The sequence below is a fragment of the Cibotium barometz genome, chromosome 11 (genome assembly GCF_041138505.1).
Source record: "Cibotium barometz isolate CiBa-2024 chromosome 11, ASM4113850v1, whole genome shotgun sequence".
Classification (NCBI taxonomy): domain Eukaryota; kingdom Viridiplantae; phylum Streptophyta; class Polypodiopsida; order Cyatheales; family Cibotiaceae; genus Cibotium; species Cibotium barometz.
The window spans coordinates 26499233-26525565 of record NC_141056.1 but is presented as its reverse complement, the minus strand read 5'-3'; the positions used below and the strand labels follow the sequence as shown (position 1 = coordinate 26525565).

General features: G+C 41.6%; 1 protein-coding gene and 1 long non-coding RNA gene across 2 annotated transcripts; both read right to left on the bottom strand.

Moving 5' to 3' along the window:
- Positions 1–2441: 2441 nt before the first annotated feature.
- On the bottom strand, positions 2442–8989 carry LOC147633972 (uncharacterized). The gene is made up of 3 exons (XR_015266870.1): positions 8788–8989; positions 2715–2741; positions 2442–2606 (listed from the first exon to the last, which is right to left on the bottom strand). It is a non-coding gene; the product is annotated as an uncharacterized LOC147633972 (long non-coding RNA).
- Positions 8990–14819: 5830 nt separating this feature from the next.
- On the bottom strand, positions 14820–15899 carry LOC147633971 (uncharacterized). Its single transcript, XM_086805048.1, has 2 exons — positions 15544–15899; positions 14820–15176 (listed from the first exon to the last, which is right to left on the bottom strand). Exons 1-2 carry the CDS (start codon positions 15859–15861, stop codon positions 15009–15011), a joined length of 486 nt encoding a protein of 161 aa, XP_086661174.1. The 5' UTR covers positions 15862–15899; the 3' UTR covers positions 14820–15008.
- Positions 15900–26333: the final 10434 nt, after the last annotated feature.

Below are 26333 nucleotides of genomic sequence, written 5' to 3'. Positions count from 1 at the left end.
TTTTGGTCACTCAAAACAGTGTACAGCCATGCCAAAACTTGCACAAAGCTGTGCCAAATCTGTACCAGTAGGTATAGTAGCAATAAATGCTCTCTTGGCTGTCCAAATGAGTGAAAATCAGACTTTTACAGTTCCGAACACTGCATACAACAGTTCCGAACAGAAATTGGGCAAAAGCTCCTTGACTGCAAGCTGATTTCTGAGGATTCAAGGCATAAATGTCTTGCCTGCTGCTTTGCCAAGCTCAACAAGCATACGAACTTGAAAAGCCCCTTGATTTAAGATCAATTTTTGATCATACATGGTGCATTGACGCACATGAAGGCATCCAGAGTGTTCACGATGCTTCCCCTTGGCCACATATACATCAAATACATGAAAGCCCCTTGATTTATAGGCACATTGAGTGCTTGTAAGGCATCAACACATTATCCACAGCATCAAATGCGATTGCCTGCATGCAAATCAATCTAATCGGCACAAAAGCCCCTTGATTTGCACTGCAATTTGCTGCAAATTTTACAAATCAATACAATCGGCACAAAAGCCCCTTGATTTGCACTGCAATTTGCTGCAAATTTTGCCCAAATGTGCGATTTCTCACATCATACAGCATGTATGAGTGCTTAATTGCACAATTACATCAAAAGCCCCAAATTTCGACATCCAATTTCCTGCAAATTGATCCTGATTGTGACCAATGTCCTGCAAATTGATCCTGATTGTGACCAATGTCACCCAATTTTGCCAATTTTGCTCAAAATTGAGCAATTCGACACCTGTATCTGCTCAATTGTTGATTGTACTTGCTCAATTGCAAATCCCAAAAAAAAATTGAGGAAAATACCTTGTGATTTTTTGATTTTTCTTCAATTTGCAGGCTGAATTTCAGTTGTTGCAGGAGAAAAAAGGGGGGGCACGTCTGATGCTGCTGATGTGCAGGTGGGCAATTGAAGGAGCTGCTTCAGTCTCCTTATTACGGTGACTTAGCGTACGATGCTGGCTGCCTGTAGCAAGAATCGGCCGCTTCACTCGTGGGAGATCAAGAAGGTGATGGCGGGCGAGACCAGGAGGAGTCGTTCAGACAACAGCAGCGCAGCGCCTCCATGTCCGCTTCGCCTAGCGCCAGTCTACGCCCAGCGTTTGTTCGCCAACGCTCACTTCAGTGGCTCGCTACACGTACTCGCTCACGCCTGGTTCTGGTTCGTGGTTTGCTACGGGTAGCTCTGCCACGCTTGCCCACGTTACGCTTTGAATGGCTAGGCAGCGCTGGTTGTGCCTGGGCAGCAGCTGAGCAGCCCACGCCTTCTTGCCTGGTGCCCTGCCCTATGTGCAATACTGTGCGCTGCTCAGCACTCTCTTTCCTTACAAGAAGCTCAAATCTCAAACGTTGCTGCGCTTCATTGCCAGCTTGACTGTGTGCTCTAGTTGAAGGCTCTGATACCAGTTGTGTGGGAGAAGGAAGAATTAGGGTTAGGTTAATTCATGTGGGAGATATACAGAGAGAGAACAAGGGAGAGAGAGAGAGAGAGAGTTGTGGGGATAAGTCAACTCATAATAGCATGAGTGTGTGACTCCCCTATCACACATGTATATTGCACTAGTACACATAGTGCACTTAGTACATTAAAAGTACTAAGTGTACTATGTACTATAACTTATGGGCTTGTACACACTATAAGGGTGGGCATAGTGCCTTTACCCCAACAAAGACTCCATAGATATACGATTGTACGCAAACGAGAAATATTGCCACGGGTTGCTCGGCTTCTTCACCATTAAAAGGCACGACAGGCAGCAACAAACACAAGGCACTTTTGTTCATTCTCTATATAGTAAAAAAAGACCATTCACTAGATAATTTCCTAGATATAAATGAACATATCTAGGAAAAGTGCAAACTAGAGAAAATGAAACACTTTCCTAGATAGCTAACTAGGAAATACAATGCATGGATTTTTTTATATAGGAAAATTTATTTATATAGTAAAAATTTCCTATATAAAATATTTTCCTACAAGGAAAAAATCTCCTATGTAGGAAGATTTTTTCTATATAGAAAAATTTGCTTACATAGGAAAAATTTTCCTATATATGTAAATTTATCTATGTAGAGAAATCCATGCATTGTATTTTCTAGGTAGCCTATCTAGGAAATTGTTTCATTTTCCCTAGTTTGCACTTTTCCTAGATATCCTTATTTGATCTAGGAAATTATATAGTGAATCCATTGTATCTTTGTCTAGAGAATGCTTATTAGCTTATCCTCTAGATAGGTTATGCGAGTGAATGAAAGGTGAGGTGCCCAATTAAGTGAGGTTTTCTTAATGAAGGTGGAAGCAACCATGCTAACACGATTTAAATGTTCATTCATAGCTGGTACTGCATGTTAAACTCTGTAAGAGATCAATGGTAATGAGCTTTCATGATGACTGTGGTCATGTTGTGCCGAATGTGAAGAAAGTTATGAACGCTCTTGTCATGCTGGAGGCTAAGGGCATTTAGCATCCATCATGCCCATAGCTTGATTGAGTTATCCACACAATGGCTTACAGTCTATAGGTAGACAAAAATGTATCCAAAACAATGTAGGAGACAGACTCCATCTTTCCATGTGTCAAAAAACAAGGCAGAAAAGATGGCAGGTGTAAGCTTAGAAAAAGTCAAGGTAGAAAAGACGGCAGCTGTAAGCTTAGAAAAAGGAAGTAACATACCTTTCCCCATCCTGCTAAGAATTTTGTCTGCATGTCCAAAGCACGAAAAAATGCCACATGAAATGTCACGTAGGCTGTAACGCCTGTGACCGACGGCGAACCGGATGGCCATGTCCGGGGTTCAGTGGGAGAGGACGCCCATGCGGAGTCATGGGCGGCCAAGCTAGTGTGGACGGCAGGCCACACACTATATAGCCTGGGGGATGAGGGGCAATCCTCATTCTTCCTCTATGGCTGGGTGGTGAGCCAGAGGCCATCCCCTCCTATGGTAACGCCCGTAGGCGGCGTTATAGATGGCAGACCGGATGGCCATGTTCGGGGTTCAGTGGGAGAGGACGCCCATGCGGAGTCATGGGCGGCCAAGCTAGTGTGGACGGCAGGCCACACACTATATAGCCTGGGGGATGAGGGGCAATCCTCAAGCCGAGGGGGATGATGACCTCTTGGCAGACCACGACATTGACTAGTACCTTACTGACCCTACCGACATCCTCACAGAGACGGAGCGCTCTAGTGGGATGTTTAGATATGTTAACACGCAATTGACGACCTTACAGAGGGTCCAGGATGACGTTGTCACGATGCTACAGGGCATCTCCACATGCCTAGACGTGTTGTCCGCTATTTCGACATCTTCTCCTCTTCCTCGTGATAGACGCTCGCCTGCGACACACGTCAGCGCAGCCTCACCCGTGGTCCCGGGAGGACAGGCCGCAGTGCCTGCGAGGTCGCCCGTAGAGGCAGCCTCGGCATTACTTAAAGATTTTAAGTTGCCTAGTTTTGGCGGCGAGGAACGAGAGCGTAACAAGGATTCTGTTAATATGTTCTTAGCGAAATGGTCGGACATTCATGAGCTGCGTAAGCAGCCTAGTCATGTGCAGTCCTAGAGGCTAGTTTCTTATTGTCTGGCAAGGCATACAAGTGGTAGATGAGTCTTACCACTCGCCCTACCACTTGGGCAGCTTTCGAAACAATGTTTCGAAAGGAGTTTTTGCTAGGAAATGAAGAAGAGAGAAGTTGGGATGCGCGGGACAAGTGTTCGATAGAACACAAGACCCTCACCCAGTACATCTCTGACTATACAGAGAGCTCATACTCAAGTTGAAGGGAATCGATGCATTCCAAACATTGAGGGGCTTCAAACGAGGCATAACAAATGATTATCTTGAGTATGTAGAGCCCTTGCAGCCTAAGGACCTCTCTCAGGCCATCAAGTATGCGCAAATCTATGATGACATCAAGCGTCGTGGTGCGCGAGATGGGGCAGGGAGATCAGTGGATTAAAAAAAAAGGGGTCGGGGTTTAAAAGAAAGGGTTTCCGTAGTGAAAAAACAAGGGAGAGGACGGAGGGGAGTGAGGAGGTCGTTGGTCTAAAAAACCAAGACCCTTCAAGAAAAAACGACGTTCTAAAACCCACAAAAAGGAGCAGTACTTGTTGCAAGCACAAAAGGAAAATCGTTGCTTCAACTGCAATGAAGTGGGGCACAACAAGGCTGATTGCCCAAAGTTAAAAGCAAGCACTAGTGGCAAGGTGCCTAAGAGCGATGGTAAATCCTCTAGGCAATTGCACACGGTGCAGACGCTACCTCTCAGTGCCGGAGAGTTCAGAGAGGTTACGGTGAGTCATGGTGACGAGCGTCACGCTTGTTCAGTGACACCAGCTATGTGGCAGCCTAGTGTTGGTCCGCATGACATGGTGCGCATGTATGGCACCATAGGTGGCCGTAGAGTCACTGTCTTTATAGACGATGGGGCTAGCCATAACTTTTTGAACTATTCATTGGTCAAGAAGTTGAAATTAAAAGAGACCGCAAGTGATCATGAGTATACCGTTGGTTTGGCCAATGGTTATGATAAAAAGGTATGGAATACCATGGTCTTGGGAGTCCCTTTGATCATGCAGGACTATGAGGCCGTGCTTGACTTCCAGGTCATGCATTTGGCTAGAGCAGATGTTTACTTAGGCAGGGAGTGGTGGCTGTATAGCCTCGGTCCTAGCCTAGTTCGGAGTTATTTACACAACACATTACAGTTTGAGTTTGGGGGTAATATCATCACCCTACAGGGGGAGACCGTAGTGTCCCCTTTTCACCACTTATATCATCGCTCAAGTTATGCCACGCGGTTTGCAGCGGCCAAGTAGCACAAGTATACGCTTGTTACCCTCTTGTAAATTCTGTTTGTGTAGCTGAAACTGAAAGTAATGTTTGCGTAGACAAACATGGAAAACAAAGCCTTGGAAGAGACCCACTTTTTTTTGAAAACCCTGTTTGGCATGCATGTGATGATGAAACAACAAAGTCCAAGGCAAAAGAGACTCTAAAAACAAAGTACGTAGATGCTTTGAAAAGTTTATTGCAGGAATTTCAAGATCTTTCCTACAGAGCTTCCAGATGGTTTACCACCATCACGGGAAGTAGACCATGGCATTGAAGTTATGCCTCGGTCCAAACCAATAAGCAAACCTGCTTATAGGTTGAGCCACTCCGAGGCACAGGAGGTGGAAAAGCAGTTGACTGAATACTTAGAGAAAGGGTTTATTCGCCCTAGTTCGAGTCCTTGGGCATCACCGATTCTTCTAGTAAAGAAGAAAGACGGTTCTATGTGCATGTGCATAGATTATCGGGCTCTTAATCAAATCATGATTAAGAATAAGTACCCTATGCCACGTATGGACGAGTTGTTTAATCAACTCTATGGGTCGAAATATTTCTCTAAGATAGACCTGAGATCTGGGTATCATCAGGTTAGAATTAAGGTTGAGGATGTTGCGAAGACAGCATTCAGGACACGATTCGGTCACTTTGAGTTTTTGGTTATGCCGTTTGGGCTAACCAATGCTCCAGCGACTTTTATGACGCTGATGGACAGTGTTTTACATCCATACTTAGGAAAATTCGTAGTAGTTTTCCTAGATGATATTCTTGTGTACAGCAAAACGCATAAAGAACACTTGGCACATTTGCGATTAGTGTTCCAGTTATTGCGATTAGTGTTCCAGTTATTGCGACAACACAAGCTATTTGCGAAGGAGAGCAAATGTGAATTTTTTGAAAGAGAAATTCACTATTTGGACATCATAATATTCGCCCATGGTACGCGGATGGAACCTGAGAAAGTGGAAGCTATTCTCAAGTGGCTAGCCCCGAAAAATCTTGAAAAACTGCAGATTTTTCTTGGCATGTCGGGGTTTTACCGACAGTATGTAAAGGACTACGCGAAGATCGCAGTCCTGTTAACGGATCAATTGCGCACAAAAACAAAGAATATATGTTGGGAGGGAGACCAACAAACTTAAGGTAGCCATAACACCTGCACCTGTTTTGACTATAGTTGACCCTACTGAGCCGTTTGTCTTGGAGACAGACGCTAGTGGTGAGGCCATCGGAGCCGTGCTTTTGCAAAGGGAACGCCCTATTGCATTTGAGAGCAAAAATTAGATAGGGCTCAGCGTAACTACTCGGCTTACGAGCGAGAGTTACTGGCCATCGTATATGCACTTAAAAAGTGGAGACACTATTTATATGGTGCCACTTTTGAAGTACGTACAGATCACGAAAGCCTGACATGGCTTTCGAGTCAAAACAAGTTGAAAGGTCGGAAAGCTCGGTGGGCGGAGCTTCTACAGGAGTTTGACCTTCAGATTCGCTACCAAAGGGGTAAATATAATGTTGTGGCGGATGCGCTTAGCCGCATGCCACAAATTAATGAGTTAAGCTTTACGGTTTTCAAGAATGAATTCTTGGAATCACTCCGTGGCTTGTGTGACATGATCCTGTCTTTACAGAGGTCTGGCACGCTGTACGCGTACGCACTTTGTCACAGCCGCGCCCACCTTCCTCGTCGGCACGTAATGCTAGTCCGGAGAGACTGGCCGTAGGTGCGGCGGGTAGCGAAGCGAGAGTTAGTCCGGAGAGGCTAGCCTAGTCTTCGGGGTATAGTTTTAGCTGGAGAGCTCAGACGTAGGCCCTTCATCACCTTTGTTTTCCGACACGATTTCAAAGGATGATGCTAAACTTCGTGAGGGGGAGAAGTATGCTAACTACTCCATTGATGACGAGTACTTACTCTACAAGGGTAGGGTGTGTGTACCAACTATTGGTGACTTTCGAGCATGCATTCTTAGAGAAAGTCACGATAGTCCAAGTGCTGGTCATCCCGGGATACAAAAGACCTATGCACTAGTCAAACGACAATTTTATTGGCCTAGTTTGTTCAAGGACGTCTAGACTTATGTGCTGCAATGCAATAAGTGTCAGGTCAATAAGCATGAAAGGCTAAAGGTTGGGGGCTTGCTCCATCCTTTAAGCATTCCTCAAGGGAAATGGGAAAGCATTTCCATGGATTTCATCACCGGTTTACCCACGACAAGTGGAGGGAATGACTCGGTCTAGGTGGTGGTGGATAGGTTAACCAAGATGGCAAAATTTATTGCCACCAAGAAAATGGTAAAAATGCCAGAGTTGGCAAAACTCTTTATTGAACATCTCTACAAGCTATATGGCTTGCCCGCAGATATATTGTCGGATAGAGATAGAAAGTTCAACAGTCATTTTTTGAGGGAAGTCTTCAAAAATTTGGATACTACTCTGAGTATGAGTACGGCAGATCATCCGGAGTCTGATGGTCAAACTGGAAGAGTTAACCAAATTCTAGAGGATATGTTGCGTTCTTATGTTAGTAAGAAGCAATCTAATTGGGAAGAGTACTTGCCCTTATTGGAGTTTGCCTATAACAGCTCCAAACACTCAGCGAGACTGGATTTACACCATTCATGTTAATGTATGGATTCCAACCGAGATCTCCGATGGCTGTAGGCCTAGAAAAGGAAAAGATTCAATCTGTCAAGGATTTCCTTGAAGATATGAATGATATGCTCAGAGCCGCACGTGAGAGCATTCGTAGCGCTCAGGATCGCGCTAAAACTTATGCGGATAAAGGACGTAGAAAGGTGGCCTTTGCAGAAGGTGACTTTGTATTCCTCAAGGTTTCTACGCAGTTAGAAACCATGAAAATGGGAAAGTGTAATAAACTTTCTCCGAGATATTGTGGTCCTTTTAAAATCCTTAAGAAGATTGGAGACATAGCATATAAACTTGAGTTACCGGAGAGTTCTCAAGTCCATCCTGTCTTCCATGTCAGTAAACTGAAGAAATCAGTTCACGAGTTAGAGAACGCAGTTTCTCCAGAGATTTTGGTGGACTTGATAGAGCCACCAAAGATACCACATGAACCTGAAAAGATTCTAGGATATCGTGACAGACAAACCCGACATAAAGTGTACCAGGAGGTACTTGTTAAATGGACAGATAAAGATGAGGAGGTAGCTACCTGGGAACGCCGTAGTGCAATTTCCAATAGGTTTCCCCAGTTTGTTTTCGAGGACGAAAACTCTTCTTAAGGGGGGGGTAATGTCACGTAGGCTGTAACGCCTGTGAGATGATGACCGACGGCAGACCGGATGGCCATGTCCGGGGTTCAGTGGGAGAGGACGCCCATGCGGAGTCATGGGCGGCGAGGCTATAGTGTGGACGGCAGGCCACACACTATATAGCCTGGGGGATGAGGGGCAATCCTCATTCTTCCTCTATGGCTGGGTGGTGAGCCAGAGGCCGTCCCCTCCTGTGGTAACGCCCATAGCGGCGTTACAGACGACAGACCGGATGGCCATGTCCGGGGTTCAGTGGGAGAGGACGCCCATGCGGAGTCATGGGCGGTCAGGCTAGTGTGGACGGCAAGCCACACACTATATAGCCTGGGGGATGAGGGGCAATCCTCATTCTTCCTCTATGGCTGGGTGGTGAGCCAGAGGCCGTCCCCTCCTGTGGTAACGCCCGTAGCGGCGTTACATATATCTAACATGAAATTTAGAGGTCAGAAAAACTCATAAACTAGAGAGGAATTAATAAAAGCATAAGCGAGAATACAACTCAACTTCAAGGTCAAGCCAACATGAAAAAGCCTTTAGTGAGAATGAGCGAAATGCATGGCAAATCAAACCACATGTGTAGAAGTGAATCAAGCTGCCAAGTTGTAATCCAAGATGTGGTGTAGGATTAGCAAGTGTCATTACAGTGGGAAGTAATATTTTCTCCAAGATGAAACATGTAGTGCCCATCTTTGTCATCTTCACACCAAGGAGGGGATTGAGCCCTAGGCAACTCCGTTCACATAGGCATTCAGAGGAGCAGGACTGGACCTTGCTCGAGCAAAAGTGCCCCCTTCATCATGCCTTTCATGCTCCCTAAAATGATGCCCACTGTTGGCAATAGGCTCCGCCTACACAAACCATCCAACGTCCATGTTCCACCATCATAAACATACTCTTTTATAATGAGACCCTTAACCATGAACAAATCAATACCAGCATATTTAATGTTGATTAAAACAAGCCATCGAGAGACATGCCTACTATTGATCTATAGCAACAAACCAAATCCCACCTTCTTCATCAACATGGGCATTCAAAGATCTGTCTTAGGACCAAAATGGTGCCCAAAAGTACTCATGTGATCACTATAGCACAATCAAAATCCCTTGTCTATAATTTGCCTCTTCGTTGGGCTTGGCTAGCGCGGCTTGTGTTTGTTGGAATGTCAGATGCATTGACATGGCCTGATGCTGGAGGTTCCCACCTACAACATATCCAATCTAATCAGGAAAATGAATTGTTGAGAATTTTACAAAAAAATTTGAAAACTGCAAATTACAAGGTTCAAATACACACAAAAAGAAGTCGCAGTTGTTGGATGAACATCGATAAAAGCATCTCCCACAGTTCCTTTCTTTCTGTGCTGTAAGCAAGGAGCATACTTGCTGACAGTGGCACATCACTGAGCCTTTACATACTAATGATTGCATCACAGTTATACATACTATTAAAAAAATTCAAAGAGAAAAACATTTACTAGAAGCTATTCAAAGGTTGGGAGGGCTTGAAAAATCTTCCATGATTTTACCTGTTGGATTAGGTGCTGATCTTCGATCTTATGAGAGGTCCCTTTTTGGTCAAGCTTAGAGCTATTTTGCCCAATGTTAGCACCTCTATTTCCAACATGCCCTCCCCCTGCAAGACCATGCAAGCCTCAGTCATGCTGCAATAAATATTGTCAAAAGATCATACATGTTGATGAGGTCAATTTGTGAATGTGATGACTTGACTGACCCTGTATCCCAGTTTCACATAGTTCAATTAGCTCCTTTAGGATGGAGTCACCACCTTCGACACAACCTGCATGCAAAACATGAGTTAACAAACACGTCACACATCTAAAATGTTACAGGAGTTGAATAACACATACAAGGTTATTTTTCCAAAAACCTCTCTTCTAGGTGCAAATGATTCTTGAATGGTTCTGGTCTTATTATACAGCTAAACCTTCAATACACTACTTTTCAGCGGGTTTCTGGCCATCAAATTTTTTTTAAAGAATGTAACTTTATCAGCACATCCGTAAAGTTCTTTGTGTGATCCATTTTCCACCAATAACATGGGCCCAAATGTTGAATGGGTTTCATGGCATGTAGCATAATAATCTAGACATGTGGATATTGTCCTTATTACAGATTAATAAAGCCTCTAAACATGGAAGGTAGATCTGGGCACAAGGCAACTCCTTTAAGGCTTGGCAAGTAGAAGGGAATGGGCTGCCTGGCTTCCTCATTCCCCAAACCAGATTGGTTGGCTACAATTGTTGCAGCCCAACCAGCGAGGTCGGTTGGCCAGCCCCCTCTGCTACTCATTCTCACTCTTATTCAACGTAGCCCCCTTACTCTCAATGGGTCTTGCTCGTAGACCACCTATGAAAGCCCTTGGATCCCTCCTCTTAAACCTAGGAGTTGAAGGCATGCTGACTTTGGTCAAGCGAGAGTGCTCCTCCTTGTGGTACACACAAGACATGATGTATTAAAAAAAAAAACACAACAAAAGGACCCTAGTAGAGAGGGTTTTTACCTTTGAATGATGAGTAGGATCATGTTGCAACCGACTGAACCACTCTCATGCTACCATTGCCAGGAAACTCAACATGATCTCCGTCTACCTTTGTCCATGCCCATAGCCGTAATTTGGTGCTTTGAACTCCTCTATTCTAAGAAATGGCGGCAACTGCCGGATGAAGGAAATGTTTAGTTTTTTTTAATGCCAGGTACTATTTTTAAAAAATGGGGAAAAAAAACTAATGGATTCTCTAATTATTTTTCCTGCTAAAAACGTGAAGGGATGTCGACCCTTGAAGGATCATCCATCTTGGTGTCTATAGATGAAGCTTTTGGTTGCCTACGTGTCTCTCACTGCATATCCTCTTGAGTCCCACAACAATGCACATTACCCTCATTGTGTGGCACGTGCCTTTGAATGAAGCCAACTGATGGGATCTAGGGTAGAGGAGCGAGGCGTTCCTATCGTGGTGGGGATTTGGGCTATCCATCTGAAAAAAGTAAACTTGATGAGACGAGTAAACTAGGGCACCAATGGAAACGGGGGCTAACGAGCTGATATGGTGGGAGGTGAACTGATATGGGGATGTGTCCAATGATGATATGGGCATTAATGAGTTGTTTGAAGCACAGGGCCTGTCGGCTGTACCAAAGGGGCTGTCGACTGCTACTCTGCAGAGGACGGGTGCTGTTGGTTGCACACAAGGGAGTCGGCTGTACCAGAGGTGTGTTGGCTGAACTAGGTTGGAGGCGACACTACAGGCGCATCATCATATAGGGCATTTATGACCAGTCGGCTAGTCGACCAGCAGTCGGCCAGCACTCCTATGGTCCAAAGGGCCTATAAATAGGCACAAGTGCTCCTTGTTGTGGGCCTATCTTGGCATCTCCTATGTCAGTGTGCTTAAGATTCCTAGTTTTGACAGTGGGTTGGTGATTGGAGAGCATTTTCTATCTGCTAAACGATGGAATTTGCTGCTCTTATTTAAGCAAAATCCGGACCTAACTGTTGTGTCAGCTCCATTGGATGTATGTATGCAGGGCAAGTATGCATCTATCTACATGTATGAAAGGGCATATGCATGCATGTATGTATGACTTTGTATGTACTGGCATGTGCGTGCATGCATGCATATAGTATGTATGTTTGTCTATGTATTTACATATGTGTGCACGCATGCATATCCGTATGTATGTATGTATGCATGCATGCTCTAAGAGCACACAACTGTAACCATTGGAAACAAGCGCTTGCTTCACCTAAAGAAGTATCTTACCTGTGCGAGAGTCTCGGAGACTGCCATGTGCCATGTACTCATAGACAAGCATTTGATCCCCTTCTGACCAAACTGAGACAAGATTCTTGTGATGTACACGCGAGTGTGGTGAGAGTTGCACGTTTCCCATGCGAACCTATATTACCCTCAGATTTTGGGATAGTTTTCCAATAAGAAATTGAATGAATCGCACTCGGATCTTTAGCCCATTTCTGCGCGTTCTCTTCCCTAGCCATGCATCACTATGCTTATACCAACAAAAAACAACCATTATTATCAAATCCTGATCATATCTAAGATACATATTAAAAACAAAGTTTACCTTGGGGGGGCATGGTTTGCAGCCTTTTGGTGCAAGGAAAGATGCCACAGAAGGGTAAGGGACAAATTCCAAAAAGGTAAACTTTAATTGATAACCATGCTTATATGTTGCTCTTGCCTACTAAGAATAGAGAAGAACAGTAGTAAAGGGGGCTTTTGTGCTATTCTCATAAACAAAACCACGAGTGAAGGCAATCGAAAGCTCATGATTGATGGGCTCTCGGTGGTACACCTTATAATGCTAGAGACAACAAAACCCTGACCAATCACATCCCAAAAGTATGCATGTCCCATACCATGCACTCCAAGTCACGTAGACTCCTGATGCGACTAGCAAATGGGCTATCCAATCGCTGGTTGGGAGGCCCCTCTCCCAAAGTGTCTCACAGAGACTTAACTTTGATCATCTCAAAATGTTATAAGCACTACGACCAAGCTAAGTTCGATGAGCCCTTCTCAACCCTTATGTGATCCTATGGACTCATAGAGGAAGTCTTACGGATCTTATGATCTCATTAGATCTCATTAGATCTCTAAAAAGATTTTATGAAATTATATGAGATCTTAAGAAAGATCATGAACTCATGTATATGGTATTATGAGATCTTAAGAGGTTTTACAGCTACCCTTTGAAAGCTATGTAGGTAAATTCTATCAAAACACTCACTCTTTCTCACCATTCCCATGCAAAATGTTCTTTCCCATTGTTTCGCAATATCAACACAAATCTTTTGTCCTATTTGTATATATTTTAACTTAGTGCAAGCTTAATATGGTTTCCCAATTTTGTTTTCAATTAATTAATTTGAAGTGGTGAGAGGTAACCTTAGAGATCCTTAGAGATGAAATCTTGACGTGTGGATGACTGGAGGTTCGAAGCTCTAGAGGTTTTTGTATTCCGGAGAGTTCAGAAAGAGGCTTTATATACGCTATGTGTAGTATTTTCTCGTTGGGCAATGACCTAGTGAAAGAGAGAGGAAGGCTATTGTATACGTTGTTTTTTTTTTAATTTACATTCTAAGAGACGTTTAACACAGAGTGAGAAAAAGAGATGGACATGAACACACTAAGAGGGGGAGAGAGGGAGATGTTTTAGCTAAGGTGTAAAACCTTACTATAATCATTAATTAGTGCTGCGACACATTAGAGGGAGATAATAATCTAAGATTTTGGATTACGTATGAGAGGGAGAGAGAGAGAATATCTATCTGTTTGATAAGGAGAGAGAAAACCTTAGTTTCTAAGGTAGATGTCCGTTTAGCTTGAATATGGGCATGCTAGTATTGGTAAAATCATTCTTACTTTTTGATATAAGATGAGAGGGACATACCTACATTTTCACGTATGTTACATTGAGTTTTTTTTGTGTGTGTGTGTGTGTGTGTGTGAGAGAGAGAGAGAGAGAGAGAGAAAGAGAGAGAGGAGGAGAATTTAAGTAATTCAATTTATAATAATATTGATGCTTGAATATTAAGTATAAAAGTTTCAAAGTAACCAATTTTTTCAAAATAACCAATTTTTTTAAATAACCATTTACTCATTTGTGGTTCAATTCTCCACATAGACAATCAATTCTCTATATAGGAAATTGTATTATCTAGATAATAGCCGATATTTCTTATTCATTCTCTATATAGAAAATTGAATTACCTAGATATTGGCCCATATTGTGTATATAGTACATTGAATTACCTAGATATTGGCTCATACTCTCTATTTAGGATATTTAATTACCTAGATATTGGCCCATATTTCCTATATAAGAAATTGAATTACCTAGATATAAGCCCATATTTCCTACACATATACAGGATTGATTAAATGGGAAATACGATTGTCTAGATATATATAGGAAATTTCCATCAACATAACCAAGAAATCTCTCAAAATTTGATTAAATGGGAAATACGATTGTCTAGATATATATAGGAAATTTCCATCAACATAACCAGGAAATCTCTCAAAATTTCCTATATATGGTGAAGTTCACTATATAGGGAACCACCAAAAGTTCCTTGTGAGAGACGAGAAGCCAGAAACCACTAGAAGGATGCGAGCGGTAGTAGGCAGGCTAACACAGTGAAAAACAATGGTAACTCGTAAAGGAGGAATTCCAATCGGGAAAAAATAGGAGTTGCTGTGGTCAACCGGGTCGCGCCCTAGTCCACAGAGGAAAACACGACAAGCTCCACTACACTACGTTTACCCTGAGGCGGCCCATCGAGCAAGCTGCTCAATCAGGAAGGAGTTTGAGATGCAAGGCCGAATTAGAGAGAGTTTCTCCATCAAACTAAAAATTGTATCTAGTACAGCCAAGAATTGAGATTGGATTGCAGTACACCATGTGGAAAGCTTTGGATTAAATTGATTTCCTCACAAATTCTCTCTAATACACATATTAGTGTTACTAGGAAGTTTCACAAATAGCAAAACAACTGTTGTACACATCAAATGACATCCCAAGTTTCACAACACAGAAAAACAAAGTCATCATGACTGCATACCATGAACACATCAAACTTCCAAAATGTTCGAGCAAGTAATGCCCATGCTTGTTCAAAATAATACATGAGAGAAGGATAAGGAAATGTATTTATAAAATAAAAAATAAAAAAAATTTGCAGTCTTGATGAGATAAAGATCCCTGCTAGGATAGAAATCTGCATCGAGCCAAAACGGGAAACAATCCAACACAAAGAGAGTGGTGCTAATGTTCATGACAATGATATCACCAGAAGTGGTGACGGTGTTTGTGGCCTTAATGCTTGTGGCCGCTGAGGCGGGCGATGATGTGCTCCTTCTTCTTCTCTTTGCGTTCATGGAAGGCGTATGCAGCAGAGCCCACACCTACTGCCCCTGCCATCTCTGCTTCAAGCTTGTGCGTGCCTGCGTGGGCTGGATCCACTTTGGCTTCATGTGCTTCATGCTGCCACAAGGATCACAACATTAATTTACATCAAACAACGAGAAAGCCTAACCCTAAACATGACGCACAGTAACCCTAGGCTTCGAAAACAAGAAACGCCGACCCTAACATGATGCACAGCAGTACATCCATAGTAGAGGATGACAACATTCAATAATATCAAGAAGGTAGAAACAACCTAACCCTGATGGCTTGTTACTCACCTACGACAATTAACTATTCAGGATCCGAATATCCAAGATTTAACCGTGACCTTGGGCGGTAATAAACAGGAAGAAGACCCTGCTAATCCTGATGAGTTGCCATGGAGAAAGCAGAAACCCCGAACCTAGATTCAAGACACCCTAGAAGAAGGGGAAGAACATACCAAAGCAAAAGCTCCTGCAGCTAGGGCGCCCACTTCAGCGGCGTGCTCGTTCCGGGCATGACGATGCTGGTCGTCCGCAATAGCGTGATTCAACTGCTGCTGCTGATAGGGATCAAAGGAAGGGTAAGCGGGGGCGCCGTATGGAGACGGCTGCTGGATGGCGTAGTTGTAAGGGTCGGGCGCACCGTAGCCGTAAGGCAGAGGTGCTGGAGGGGGGTATGCGGAGGGAGGAGGAGGATAGTAAGCAGCAGGGGCGGCATAGCCATGGTGTCCATGGTGCTGTTCTTCATGGTGGTGGTGGTGATGATGGTGTTCCATACTACTACTGGTGTTGAATGGAATGCGGATTGGACAAGAAAGACGCTGAGTTTCACTTTCTTTGCTTTGAACAAACAACGCAATCCCATTCATTTTATAGCTTTCGCGCTTACGCCATTGTCCTCGGTCGGACTAGAAGGTAGGCCCTGCGCCTACCTTCTAGAACCCACCGTCTTTGAAATTAGCTAGGGGTTTGAAATTTTGGTGCACTCCAAACTCCCTCTTCCAAAAACCCCTCGTCCTTTTTTTTTCATTGCATTCGTGCTTCACGTGAGTAACCCTAGGCTATGTTGAGATGATGGGAGATCAGGTTATTGCCTGGTGAGAAGTTGAACTTGTGCCATGAATTGCATGATTAACTGGGGTAATCAATTAGCTTAGGTGAAGGATGGAAACACTATGATGGTGCCACTATGGAGCCAACCCAAAACCAAAGTAGGAGGAGATACCTAGCCTATGCTGCACAAGATAAAAACTCCTTCCCAAATCTCACCATTACCCCATTGAAGAGGACACTGCTAGTATATGTTCAGTGCCCGCCTCTCAGCATGTATATCACATCGATGTATGGTACACATTTGTACGGTCCCCCATTATGAGGAGAAGCCATTGGTGCACATATCTTTAGTAGGAACCCCAGCTTATATGCTGGAAGGGGTCGTAGTTGTGACCGTTGGATGGTTAAGAGATGATCATGTGTACAAGCGTTAGCTAGCCCGAAAAGATATAGAGAATATTTAGACGCATCCACCATACTATCTGCAGCACTATAAATGGGCATAGTTGGCACAAGCTAAGGCATCCAATGCTTGTGAGCATATATTCCCTATACTCTCAGTACGCTCTCCATCTAATTACTGTAATCAAACAAACGTAATTTACTTATTGTCTATATGGATCACTATCTCCTTGTACAATAGGCCAGGATGAGTCAAGTTGGGAGATATGTCGAGCTGTCCTCATTGTCCATAAAAGGGCTCAGATATGTTGGCAAACGATTTGTCTCAACTCTAAGTCATTTGAGTTGCATAGTGTGGTAAGGGCATCCCTACCCTCGTCCTTCATCAAATTAAGCAGTTCTCTGAATGGCGATGTAGGCTGTTCACCAAAGTGAAGCACACGTTAGATTAATGAAATTAACCAAATTGTATAAAAAATTAGATCCCAATTTGGGAATCTCAAGATGGGTTTGCTTTAGCTCTTTGTATGGCCATTGATATTCATCTATCTAGTTGGGAGGATACCAAGATGGGTGTTCTTTCTAATTTCTTGTTTAGCTTTTTTTATGGCCATCTATCGAGTTGGGGGATCCCAAGATGGGTGTTCTTGCCACTTTTTGTTAGCACATTGGCATTTGTCACCTATCTATTCAAAGAAGACAATCAGCAACTTGTATAAAGGTTTCATGTATATAGCATACAAGAAGATGAACTCTGTAGTAATGCCTGACATGCGCCAAGAATCTCCACACCCCTTTATAGTTTATGGGTGGTGGTAGTTCCAAGATCACATGGATCCTATTCTCATCTATGGATGTCCCATTGTTGGTGGTAGTTCCAAGATCACATGGATCCTATTCTCATCTATGGATGTCCCATTGTTGGAAATGATGTGTCCAAGGATGACTCTATGCTTAACCCCCGAAATTGGCATCTAAGTGAGTTCAATGAGATGATGTGGTAGAGTCTACACCTCTCAAAAACTTGTCTCAAATAAGCAAGATGCTAAATTAAAATAGGATCTATGTGGTCATGTCATGGATGTTCCCATATATAGGCCTATATAGATACACGGTTAGATCTTCTCCACATATTTCATCAATCATCATCATTGTGAGTTTACTCCCTATATAGATACACGGTTAGCCCCTTCTCCACATAGTTCATCACACAATTCATCATCATCACTATGAGTTTACTCCCTAGCTTCTACTAGCATATAGATCAACCATCAAAGCTCACTACATAGGAGCACACAGGTATTTGTGATGTGAAAGGTCCTACTTTTTATGAGTGTACATATATTTTATCCTTTTACATTTGATTCATGGTGGTCTCTATGATTAAGAATTGGGAAGTCTTGGGCTTGCCACCATTATGTTTCATTTCTGCAATCTGCGCAAGCGAGAGTGCGTCCTCAAAGGTGGCTGGCCTAAACGTATGCACCTCCCATTGGATTTGCGTGTCCAGGCCATACAAAAATTGCCCTTTCTTGTCCGTATTATCAGATAAGCCAAATTGTAGACATAAAGTCGAAATTCTATTGACAAACTGAAGGACTGGTTGTGCGTTTTGATGCACTCCCCTGAACTCGTCTTCAAGTTTACCATAAGCCATAGCTTAATCGTCAAAACTAATGTGTTTAACTTGCATGCAGTATTATGGAGCACTTACTCATAAATGTGTTAGTCTTTATATACTTTATAGAATCTCTCAATTATGAGTACTTGTATCCAATATGATTATGAGCACTAAACCTCACTCTTTAATGCTAATCACTTACATCCAATATGATTATAAGCACTAAACCTCACTCTTTAATGCTATCCAATATGATCATGAGCACTAAACCTCACTCTTTAATGCTAATCACTTCCATCCAATATGATTATGAGCACTAAACTTCACTCTTTGATGTTAATCACTTCTAAATCACAGAAATTTTTATAGATATGCATTGACTGTTATCTACTAAACCTTGCATGAACTATATCAAAAGCTATGCATGCTCTAAGCTTATATGATTATGAGAGCTAGACCTTAAATTTTAGTGATCTGTTAATCAAGAGAAGATATGCAAGCAAACTATGATTGCTATGATTTCTATGTTTTTATATAACTTGGATTACCAAAAGCCATAGCTTGTTCATCAAAACTAATGTTTAACTTGCATGCAGTATAATGGAGCACTTACTCATAAATGTACTAGTCCTTATATACTTTATAGAATCTCTCAATTATGAGAACTTGCATCCAATATGATTATGAGCACTAAACTTCACTCTTTAATGTTAATAACTTGTATCCAATATGATTGTGAGCACTAAACCTCACTCTTTAATGCTAATCACTTATAAATCATAGAAAGTTTTCCAAATATGCATTGATTGTTGTCTATTAAACCTTCCATGACCTATATCAAAAGCCATACATGCTCTAAGTTTATATGATTATGAGAGCTACACCTTAAATTTTAATGCTAATGATTAATTAATCAAGAGAAGATTTGTAGGCAAACTATGATTTCTATGATTGCGATGTTTTCATATAACTTAGGTTACCAGAAGCCATAGCTTGATCATAAAAACTAATGTTTAGCTTGCATGCAATATTATGGAGCACTTAATCATAAATGTGCTAGTCTTTATATAATTTATAGAATCACTCAATTATCAAACCATTTCTAATCTCTTAAGTAGAAATCTCAAAACAATTCTTAAGTAGTACCTTAAACCAATGCTTAAGCTTGTGAGCTTCCTCTCATGTTTATGTATACTTAATAGAATCTCTTCATTATTAAACCATTTCTAATCTCTTGTAGTAAGCTCAAAACAATTCTTAAGTAGTAGCTCAAACCATTGCTAAAGTATATGAGCTTCCTCTCATGTTTATGTATTTATATTGAGAGTGGAGATTGATGCCTCTTCCTAATTACTAGCATAAAAAGCCCTAAAATTGACCAAAAATCGACATTTCTAAGCGATTTCTATTCTATACTTAACGATGTTAGATAATGTATAAGAGGGTCATAGTAAGGAAACTCATATAGGGGTTTACATAGTAACAATAACTGTAATGGACGCCCAAAACAGGGCCCAGACACCAAATTGACCCTTACTTTTCAGTAACGGCTTCGCATGAGGGGATAGATAACTTTATTTGTTAGAGAGAAGTATTAAAGAAAGTTAGTTCATCACAAGAAGAACAACGTCCGTGCTCGGATAATTTGGAGATTCCGTGCGGGGTGGCCGGTATTCGTGATTATGGAACAGAATATGGGTACGTTTCAATTGGACCACACTTGAGAGAGAGAGAGAGAGAGAGAGAGAGAGAGAGAGAGAGAGAGAGAGAGAGAGAGAGGGAGAGTCTTTACTTCAAAAGGATTACATGAGTTGTTATTCCCTTCTTGTAACTATTTTCCAAACAAGATGAGTAACCTGATTGTATGCCTTAGGCTCTTGTCAACAAATAGCCAAAGAGGAATAATAGAGAGCACCACTATTTAATATCTTTTCCTTTGGATACTAGATTCAAGGAAATTGGAAAGCCATGCCATTGGCAATAGATAAGGAAATAATTGTGAGTATAGGGTAAGCTATTTTGTTAATAAAATAATTCAAGTTATAATTACATGTTGGGGTTTATGTTAATGAATGAAGAAAACTTATGGAAAATAAAGAGAAGTACTCATTGAGGGGGGGAAAGTTTGAGAATGGTTGGGTGCTAGCACTTAGTTGATAAAGTAGTTATTTCACCTTTAGTTTATTATTATTTACTAACTTACATTATCTATTGTAAAATTGATAATTTAGTAAAATTATTTTTAAATTTATAATCTAGTGAATCAATTGCTTATTTTTTTTTACTTTATATATATATATATATATATATATATAATCTCTTTTTTGAATTGTTATACTTCTTATATCTACTATACTACTTGACATACTTCTTATATCTACTATACTACTTGTTGACATACAAGAGATCTTTAAAACTCTATCCAAGGAAACAACTTATAACCCAAAAACCTAGGGATAAAAGCTCCTCTTTTAGTATGCTCTAGAAAAAGGGCTTGTATGAAATCACGTGCCAATACAGTGATGCCCTCTTTCATATTTCAAAAATGGCACTATCACTAGAATAAATGTCCTTGGAAATTATTTTTATAGTTACTAAATTATTAGTCTATGCTTTGATGTTGACCAAATTTTTTTTAAGAAGTTGATTAATGCACTATGATCCATTATCAAATCACCAACCAATCAATTTACATATTCATTGTAATATTTAGTACTCATTTCTTCCATCTAAGACCAAATGCTAAAGCTTTTATTGGTAACCAAGCTGTTCCCCGTAACCAAGCTGTTCCCCGTAGCCAAAATGAGACCAAAGTATTGCTAAGTCCTCTCTCAAAAAATTTTCCAAAGTACTCGATTGCCTATTTACAAAGGAGTTAGTCTGAAATAATCAAATAGTTTGCCTTTAGTTTGCAACATTCTAGGCCACTATCGGCAACATGCAGAAACTTCTCGTGATGCAGGAGGAAGATTTAAGCCATGGAGAGGAAAGCGAAGGTGATGAAGAAATTAAGGGGGGAAGGTGATGAAGGAGAACCAGAGATTGAAGTAACTGATCAGTCTGCTCCTAATGTGAATGTGGCCCTTGCTGTAGCAGCGGCTGCATGGGAGCCACCAGACAGGAAGCTATCAAAGAAAGAGCTGAAAAAGAAAGAACTGGCTGGAAGCTATCTTGGCTAAGCTTGGCCTCAATAAAAAAAGATGATACAGCTTAGTCGGGCACGGCGAGCTTGGAAGCCTCACGCTTGCCTTCCAGTTCATGTTTATCCGCTCGATTGGAGCCACAGCCACAGCCATAGCCATAGCCACAGCCCAGCCAGGCTCTACTCTTTCTATGTTTTAGACAGGTGGTGATGGGTGAGTCCATGTTTCAAGCCGAGGTTGCTGCTGCTGCTGCTGGCAGGAGCGCTATGGGTGGGCATCGTGGGCCTGCTGAGCCTCTGTAACTCATTTCCCACAAGCTGCGTCATGATCTACATTCATGTCCCCTGGTGCCCAACACATTGGCCACCAAATATGTGTTAAATTTGCAGCAATGTGATGAGCTATGGTGGATCAAATGCTAGAATCAACATCATTAACAAAGAGATTAAATGATAATTAAGACGTGATTAGTGAGCAATTAACTGATAGCTTAATGTAGGCATGGGTAATCAAAAACCAACAAATTCTCATTAGTGAACTGATAGCTTAATGTAGGCATGGATAATCAAAAACCAACAAATTCTCATTATGCCAATGCCTCAATTTATAGGGTTTACATCCAAGCATCCAATCCCATTGATTTCTCCTTGATTCACTCCACCTCTTTTGCTTTATTCTCTCCACCTCTCCCAGAATATCTCTACACCTCCTAAATCTCCTCATGCTACCTTTTATTCTCTCCCAGTAGATACTTCTCATCTTTTCATAGTTTCTCCCACATTTACAGATTCTCTTTTACAGTCTCTTGCATAGGGCTTGTTCTCGCACACACCCTATTCACTTTTACAGTCTCTTGCTAAGGGCTTGTTTTCGCACACACCCTATTCACTTGTATATTTCAACACCTCCCCTCAAGTGAATACTCCTAGAACACCTGGACCCTATACCAAGTTTTCCTCTTACTTGATAGTCCGCGACCAGTGCCTCAAGTCCCTAAACTCATAGTCCTTGTCACTCTCTCTCTCTCTATGTGTCCAAGGCTACTACAAGTGCCCGTGACCTTGACTAAAGTGCTCACACATACATCTACCATATGGCCTACATCATCGATGGCTCAGAAGTGGTTTTTCTCTGTTGGGGCAGGTTACATTGGGTTATGGGGTTTCACTCTCTCTCTCTCTCAGAAAAGATGATGTGACTCCACTTCCTTATTAGGAGCCTCCATGAAGTTTGCCGATGTCGTTCCTTCTCCACTGGGTTTGTTGTAGCAGTCTCTTGCCATGTGTCCTGGCTTTCCACAGTTGTGTGGTAAGTGAAGGTTCTTCCTCCTACTCTGCCTCTTCCTCTTCCTCGTCCTCGTCCTCGAGAGAATCCTCCTCGGGTGAAGAATGCTTTTTCTTCTCCTGCTGTTGAGTCCAGCCATTTCTTATCTTTGCCTCTGGCCTCTTGCTCTAGTAGAGCTCCTTCTATCTCGTGTGGCTTCAATTCAGGCACATTCTTTAATGTTGCTACAATGTTTTTATATTCACCTTTGTCCACACTTTTGTCCACACTCTTCAGAAGTGCTCACTGCTAGTGTCTCATTATCTTCTACCTTTTTGCCAATAGCTGCCAGTTGTTACTTAATGCTTTTATATATGTTCAAGTGTGTGATTAAAGGTTCACTTTCCTTCATATCCAATTTATAGAATTGCATTAACAGATTTATCTTTGAATTTTTAGCTTGTGTGCCAAATAATTTATTGAGTTCATTCCATGCATCTTTTGCCCACTGTATCCCTGTGATGTGATGAATGATTTCATTATTTAAACTGAGTACGATAAGTCCCAATACTTTTTCATTCCTGCTCTTCCACTCATTTTTCCCTCTCACCTCTGGGCATTCATCTCTTCCCTTAACTAGCCCCCACAGATTTTTCCTCATGATGAGCAGATACATGGTTTTTGTCTGCCATGTGTAAAACTGCTCCTTATTAAATTTAGCTATCTCTTGTGCCGTACTCATGATGATGTGAAGGGGGTCTTACCTCTTGATCCAATTTCAAGATTCAAAGGCAGTGTCTACCTTTTTACAACTCAATCTAGTGTTTAGGTGATGATTACAATAGATTTATCAGCATAAAATCACCAGAAATTACATTAAACCAAGGGTAACAAATCTATACGGAATGGTTGGAGTATCAAATCATCTCCGAATTGCAATCTGAAGTTATAGGGATCTGTATTAGATACCCAATGGTTAATTTGAACCCTTAATTGTACCAAAATATAGTGATTAGTATTGATTAATTATTGATTAGTAAATTAATCCTCTATTTTGTGTGCAAAAAACAGAGTATGCGGCGGGGAGTCCGGATCTAAGGCCTTAGAGTTCAAATGAGCTCAAATCCTTTCAAGGCCATCAATAGCAATTAGTCTAGTAGAGGATTAAGCCAAGAAACACAAGATTTAACCAAGTATTGAATGCTTAATCTCTATTTTACCAGTGTCACCTGCAGATTTGATGAAGAGCTTAGTTCTCACTCTAGACTTGATCAAATCAAAATCTTTTTTCACCAGCTTGTAGAGCACCCTTGAAAACCCTAGGGCTAAGAGGAATTAGAGCCATTGCATTTGTGGAAGACAAGATCTCCATTTTCTGCAGAAAAAGAAGCGCTGAAAAAATCACGATTTTCTCCTGCTTGCGCCGGCGGTTTGATGAAATTCTTGAATGGATGAGTATGGCTAGCTATGGCTGAAAGCTTTTGAGCTAATGTTGAGCCTAGAGGGAGAGGGAGCTCCTCCACCAGCCGGGGGTGCAGAGGTTAGTTAAAAAAAGACTTAAAAATGGATTAACTCCTAATTATGATTAGTAGAGTAATTAGCAAGGTAATTAGGCTCAAAAAACAGATGAATGCTAAGCTTGGCTCTGATACCATGTTAAATTTTTAGCAATGTGATGAGCTATGGTGGATCAAATGCTAGAACCAACATCATTAACAAAGAGATAAGATGATAATTAAGATGTAATTAGTGAGTAGGATGTAATTAGTGAGCAATTAACTGATAGTGAGCAATTAAGATGTAATTAATGAGCAATTAAGATGTAATTAGTGAGTAATTAAGATGTAATTAGTGAGTAATTAACTGATAGCTTAATGTAGGCATGGATAATCAAAAACCGACAAATTCTCATTAATGCCTCAATTTATAGGGTTTACATCCAAGCATCCAATCCCACTGATTTCTCCTTGATTCACTCCACCTCTTTTGCTTGATCCTCTCCACCTCTCCCAGAATATCTCCACACCTCCTACCCTTTATTCTCTCCCAGTAGATACTTCTCACCTTTTCATAGCTTCTCTCACATTTACAGATTCTCTTTTACAGCCTCTTGCTAAGGGCTTGTTCCCGCACACACCCTATTCACTTGTATATTTCAACAGTATGGACTCTTTCTGTACACCAGAACCTGGGCAATGGGTGGCGATAGCTACAAACAGCTTGTTCGGGCAATTCAGATGCTGAAAGAGAGTTTTTAAGCTCTTAACAACCACTTGTCCGGGTGCTCCAAAATTAAAAGGAGTTTTTAAACTCTATCCTTATGAGATTATTGGGGAGTAATGCCGAATTAAGTGTCCGAGAGGAGAGTAACATGCCCGAATTAAGTGTTTGAGAGGGATTTGCATATAGAAGAATTTTTTACCCAAGGAAATTTTGTGGAAAACCCTAAAAGTTAAGATCAAGCAGCCTTGCGTATGAACGTCAAGAACCTTGGTATTGTACCAAGCTCTACTTGTTGAGAGCACACTTGGTCTTGGGCTAGTGTGGTGCACTCATTGTTGCAAGGGCTTAGATCAAATCAACCACTAAAAATGGGGACAAAGTGTGAGTTGTGTCACGACAAGAATCACCACACTAAAGATTATCAATTCTATTTGTGTAAGCATTGTAACACAAGAGGTCACTGGAAGTCATATTGTGCACTATCATTGGAGAATGAGTTCAAGGGTATCTTACATCGCTTGCACAAATCGAAATCACATAAGAAAGTTAAAAAGGCAATTAAAAATCTAAAGGATTTCATGAGCACATTAAAAGAAGCATACAGATGGCATACGACATGTCGGCTTTGATGATCCAACTCATCTATCCCTCTGCATGGAGTACATGAAACGCATCCTTCACCTCCATGGGAAACTCTGGGTGGATAACCTAATGGACATAGATGGTAAGTAATTTACCAATTGCAAATACATCAATTATTGAACATTGCCTCGAAATATTGTATGAATAAAAACATTAAAAAGAATGTGGCATGAGGTCCAGAGGAGAAGCCCAGAGAGGTCCCTACCGTGTCGCCTGTAAGTTCAAGAATAAGGCATGAGGGCCAGAGGAGAGGCCCAACGAGGTCCCTACCGAGTCGCCTGTAATTCCAAGGAGGCATGAGGGCTAGAGGAGAGGCCCAATGAGGTCCCTACGCAGTTGCCTGTAAATCCAAGAATGATGCATGAGGGTTGAAGGAGAGGCCCAAAGAGGTCCCTCTCTATGATTGATATTTTGAGTTGCCATTTTATATCATGATTCACATATCTTTTGTTGATTTCACACATACTTTTGGTACTTCGAGGCTTAGACCTGTATACCCTCATTTGTAGACTTCATGATATGATGAAGTGGCATTGTTAGATGTTTGATCTTGCAAGTTTGTTGCCTAGTCACTTGAGGCATTATTTTGATGAGAAGGATATATAGTACAGATGGTCTGCATATGGTGACTTCATTAACTCGTTGTGCTTGGTTACCTGGACACAGATGGTTTGGCATATGGTAACTTCATCAACTTGTTGCTTGATTACCTCAACATAAATGGTTTGGCATATGGTGCCTTCATCAACTCGTTGCTTGGTTACCTCGACACTACTGGTTTGGCATTGTTGCATGGGACAAATCTTCTTTTGGCTCATGACTTGTGCGCGCATCCTACACTCTTGAGTCGCCATGATTATGTTCTTGATGATGTAGATTACACCGACATGGATCTAGATGA